At 37.2% G+C, this 5008-nt stretch overlaps 1 protein-coding gene across 1 annotated transcript in view; it reads right to left on the reverse strand.

The window, feature by feature from the left end:
* Positions 1-5008, reverse strand: part of LOC107669471 (autism susceptibility gene 2 protein-like) — a 26979-nt gene that overhangs the window by 17936 nt on the left and 4035 nt on the right. The window contains exons 4-7 of the mRNA XM_016461710.1: positions 4669-4701; positions 3938-3967; positions 3806-3851; positions 3201-3537 (exon numbers count right to left, since the gene is read on the reverse strand). Coding sequence (XP_016317196.1) covers positions 3201-3537; positions 3806-3851; positions 3938-3967; positions 4669-4701 — 446 coding nt within the window. The remainder of the gene's footprint in view (positions 1-3200; positions 3538-3805; positions 3852-3937; positions 3968-4668; positions 4702-5008) is intronic.

Consider the following 5008-nt stretch of genomic DNA (forward strand, 5'->3'; position numbering starts at 1 on the left):
TAAAGGGATAGTTCACCCAAAAATGAAAATGTGATGTTTACCTGCTTACCCCCAGGGCATCCAAGATGTAGGTGACTTTGTTTCTTCAGTAGAACACAAACTGAGATTTTTAACTCACCTCATTAACTCGTTACTCGAGTTAATGAGGGATAAGAACGCCGCATTTGTGTTTACACGAGCATGTGATCCAGCTCAGATCCGGTGTGCGTTCACATTTACATGATGTTTCAGAGCGCTTCTGTCTGCAAGAACCCTCCAAACCCTTTCACTCAAGTTCATGTAAGTGTGAACGTCAGGTCAGTTTGAGAACGGCCTTAAAGGGATAGTTCACCCAAAAATGAAAATGTGATGTTTATCTGCTTACCCTCTGGGCATCCAAGATGTAGGTGACTTTGTTTCTTCAGTAGAACACAAACTGAGATTTTTAACTCAAACCGTTGCAGTCTGTCAGTCATATAATGGAAGTGAATAAGAATCACGGCTTTGAGAGTCTAAAACATACACAAACAAAACCAAATTAAACCCGGCGGCTCATGACGATACATTGATGTGTAAAGACACAAAACGATCGGTCTGTGCAAGAAACTGAACAGTATTTATATAGTTTTTTACCTCTGATGCACTGCAATGCCTGAACTGTCTGAACTGTACTGAGCGCGTCCTCGACACAGCCGGCTGTGTCGAGGACGCGCTAAGTACACATCAATGTATCGTCACGAGCCGCAGGGTTTAATTTGGTTTTGTTTGTGTATGTTTTTTTTTTTGTTTTATTGTATGTTTTAGCCGTGATTCCCATTCACCTCCATTATAAGACTGACAGACTGCAACGGTTTGAGTTAAAAATCTTTGTTTGTGTTCTACTGAAGAAACATAGTCACCTACATCTTGGATGCCCTGGAGGTAAGCAGATAAAGATCAAATGTTCATTTTTGGGTGAACTATCCCTTTAAATTAAATAGCCAAAATGTGCTTTTTACAGTTTTGTCTGGCTTTTCAAAGAAAAAAATCAATTACAAAACAACAATGTAAAAATATTTAACTCTGAACATTTTTAACATTCTAGCAAACACTATACCAACAAAGCACAATTTAGCTTAAAATTAATAAGTTAGTAAAATAATATTTTTTGGCCATCAGACCCCTTTCTTGAATCCGGCATGTATTTTTTTACTGTACAATTAAAAGAAGCCTTGCTGAGAAGAGACTTCTTTTAAAACATTAGAAAATATTACAGATTCTAATTTGAACACTATGTGTGAATGTTATAATAAATGTATTAACAGAGCTGGTATAATGATTATCATTATTATTGTCTTACTTTTTTTTATTTTACAGAACAACAGTAAAATTACAATACTAACGTTTATGAATGTTGGAGTTCTTGCGCTTTCTCAACTTTTATTTTGGCGTAAACACGCAGGAAGACCTCAATGCTTCTTTTTGTTGACAACAGCAGATTTATAAATGAGTCATTACGAATATGTCGTACATATCACATTGTCACATGACTTGTAAAAATTCATAAAAATGTGACTGAACAACTGACGAGTAACACTTGTTCAGCGCAGATTTTCCTCACGCTTTGGTCTTTGAACTAGAGGTCTACACGGAGGACCCGAGGACCCGGGACCCGACCCGGGATCTGTACGGGTCCGGCGCTATATTTTAAATGGTCAGCCGGGTCCGGGTCGGGTCCCAATCTATTACTTCGGGTCCTGGGTCTGTTTAACATTGTGTGTAATACCCGAGTCGATCGGACTCGGAGAACACCCGGCCATGATCAGAGTCAGTCAGCGCTGTGCGTGTGTTGTTTTGTAACTTTCAACTTGTAAAATTAGGATGAGAAAAGTGTGAGTCGGTAATTTGAAATAAGGTGGAAAAAAAAACGAAAAAAAAAACACGAGCTATTATAATCCAAATGGGCAAACAGTCTAAATTATTATGCAAGTTGACTCGAGATACAAAAAATGCAAAACTGCAAAGTTGCATTTGTCATCCGTCACCGTGACAGCAAGTGGACTTTTGAAACTGGAATAATGAGTGGATTACGCATTTCAATTGGCAAGAGAGGAATAACACGGATGGAACTTTCTTGGCAAGGAGGATTGTGTGCATCACAGTTAGGTACAAGGGAGAAGGCTTCTTACATTAGGTAAGACAAAAAGTTTCATTTTCGCAACTTGTTTATCGACTTGTTAATAGCAATTTGCTGTGGAATATGTGCCGATCGGGTCCAGTCGGGTCTTTGTCTTCCCGGCCGGGTTCGGGTCCATCTTTCAAATAATTGACGGTCCGCGTCGGTTCCGGGTAGTACATTTTTTACATTTCTCGGTTCTGCACGGGCCCGGGTCCAACTTTCAAAATAATAGACGGGTCCAGGTCGGTTCAGTGTAGCACATTTACGAATTTTTGGACCCGTGTAGACCTCTACTTTGAACCCTGGTTAACAAGCAGATAACGCCGCGAGCTCGTGCAGCGCTGTCAGAATACATGCAATGCGTGCATGATTTAGAAAACATAACGTTCTGCAGTTTATTTACTAATTGTTTAAGCCCTTTTCACGATTTCAGTCATCATACAGTAACCAGCAACAATCGCCCCTTCCTCTTCTCATCGAAGACATGCGATGCAGTCCTAAACAGTCTCTCGTTGTCGGTGCTTGTAATGATTTTTGCGTATTTCTCCGACAGTTTTAAATGCTTACACACTGCCGTGTGTTCTGCATTATAAAGAGCGCGCCTCTCACTCTACGCTGGTTGCTATTTGATCGCGTCATATCATTGTTCGGTACAATTTATTCGGTCTTTTCTCTTATTATTTTCGAACACCGAAATAACGTTTTTTTGCTATTTTCGTCCGAATAATTTCGGTTGCCGAACATTCGGTGCATCCCTAACATGCATGAGACAATATATGAACACACTGTAGGTGTGAGAAATTATTCTATTAGCTTTAACAGCATGATTGGATTTAGAAGGCTGAGGGCATTATTGAAGTTAAAATGTACAGAAACGAGTTCTCTTTTTTCTTCATCTGAATTAATGTATGACTGTATGTTATATGTAGATATGTGTATATCTATATTATTTATAGTATATTACTATATTTACGTTATTGTTACTTTCTGTCTGACCTAAGATGAACCAGATAAAAGCAAACAAAAAAAAAAAAGTACAGAAACGCTGTTTCACTACACTGACCTGTTGTTGCTGTAGATTGATTGTGACTTTCCAAGGAAAGGGAAAGGCTTGTGTTTGTGCTGTGGTGGGCTAGGATCATGGCGGTGATAGGGACCACCATTTCCATTACGCAGCTCTGGAAGTGAGTTGGAGACCGAGGCAGTGGAATGGGCTGCAAGGCTAGGCAGAGAGGATGAGGTAGAGATGGGCTCAGGGTAAGGCTGCTCCATACTCCTCTCCTGACTCCTCTCCAGGCCAGAGACCCGAGGTGTGACTGACAGAAGGGGTTGCAAGCTCTTTGAGGGCAAGAGAGGGCAACCGTTGCCTGCAGCAGTGCTTGCAGAGTTGGAGTTAACTGCTGTGGAAAAAGAGAGCCCTACAATGTAATACATGTAATGCTCTTTTTCATGCTTTATGACAACCAAAATAATCAAACAGTTCCATGTAGGCTTTCACAAAAGTATGAGAAATATCTGAGTGGTATATAAATTAATCTGCATTTTAATTACTGATGAACACCACTGTCCAATTCAAATCCCAAAAACATTCAAAAATATCATTATTCCTAGGTAATTCACCATCTACCAGCACAATATATACACCTGCTACTGCCATCAGACATTTACCTTCTGTTGTGCAAACGATGAATGCTGGCTCCATATTGTCAGAGGCCTAAACAGTGGGAAAAATATAATTATCGAAATAGTAAAATGCATCAAAATGCATAAAGCAAATTCAAGAATAGTAAACATTTTTACCTTATCCCCTGATTCACTCTCTGTATCACACTGTGGGTTAAAAATAAAGAGAAAGTTATAACCTACATTTGTGTGGGGAAAAATTTTTTTACGACAATTTCTCTCGTTTATGATATATCATTTATAATACACAAACAAAAACATACAATACCGTTCAGTTGGGTCAGTATTTTTATTTTTTTTAAAGAAAATAGCATTTGTTATTATTCAGCAAAGGATGCATTAAATTGATCAAAACGGACAGTAAAGACTTTTACATCGTTACAAAATGTTTCTTTTTTTTTTTTTTTTAATAAATGCTGTCAAACTTTTCCTGAATAAATGTATCATGCTTTCTATAATACTATATCAACATTGATAATAAATGAGAAATGTTTCTTGATGACAAAATCAGCATATTAGAATGATCGTGTGTCACCGACGACTATAGTAATGGCTGCTGAATTTAGCTTTGCCATCACAAGAATAAGTTCGATTTTCAAATATACTTATATAGTTATTTTAAACTGTAATAATATTTTACATTACTGTGAATTTGAATCAAATAAAATTCTTAGTAATAGTAATAATATACATTAAAAAAAAACATTAAACAATCTTAGCAAACAAGCTTTTAAATGGCAGTGTATGTGAACAATATATGTATGCTTTGAAAGTCTGTACAAATTTCAAAGTCATATTTTTGGACAGCAAAGAAAAACACAAAACCCACTAGAAAAAAAACAACTCACAATATATCCTGTCTCCATGTGATTCCCAGATACCTGAAACAGACATTTGAAATAGTCAAACCACGGTGAAAATAAATACAGAGTAGCAAATATGTAATTACATGAACGCAATAAAAATAAAATATAGATTTATATTTATTTTTGTCTTACATTATAAAGGTCAGCTGAAAGTAGATAGTTACAGCCAGACATATAGGCAAGGATAACTAATTGGCTGATATTTGGCCATTCTGAGATACTGCATTGGGCAATAATCATTTACACTTTGATTAAAGGGGTCATATGATGCTTTTTTAAAGATCATTATTTTGTGTATTTGGTGTAACAGAATATGTTGACA

Source organism: Sinocyclocheilus anshuiensis, unplaced genomic scaffold (assembly GCF_001515605.1).
Source record: "Sinocyclocheilus anshuiensis isolate Anshui unplaced genomic scaffold, SAMN03320099.WGS_v1.1 scaffold252, whole genome shotgun sequence".
NCBI lineage: Eukaryota > Metazoa > Chordata > Actinopteri > Cypriniformes > Cyprinidae > Sinocyclocheilus > Sinocyclocheilus anshuiensis.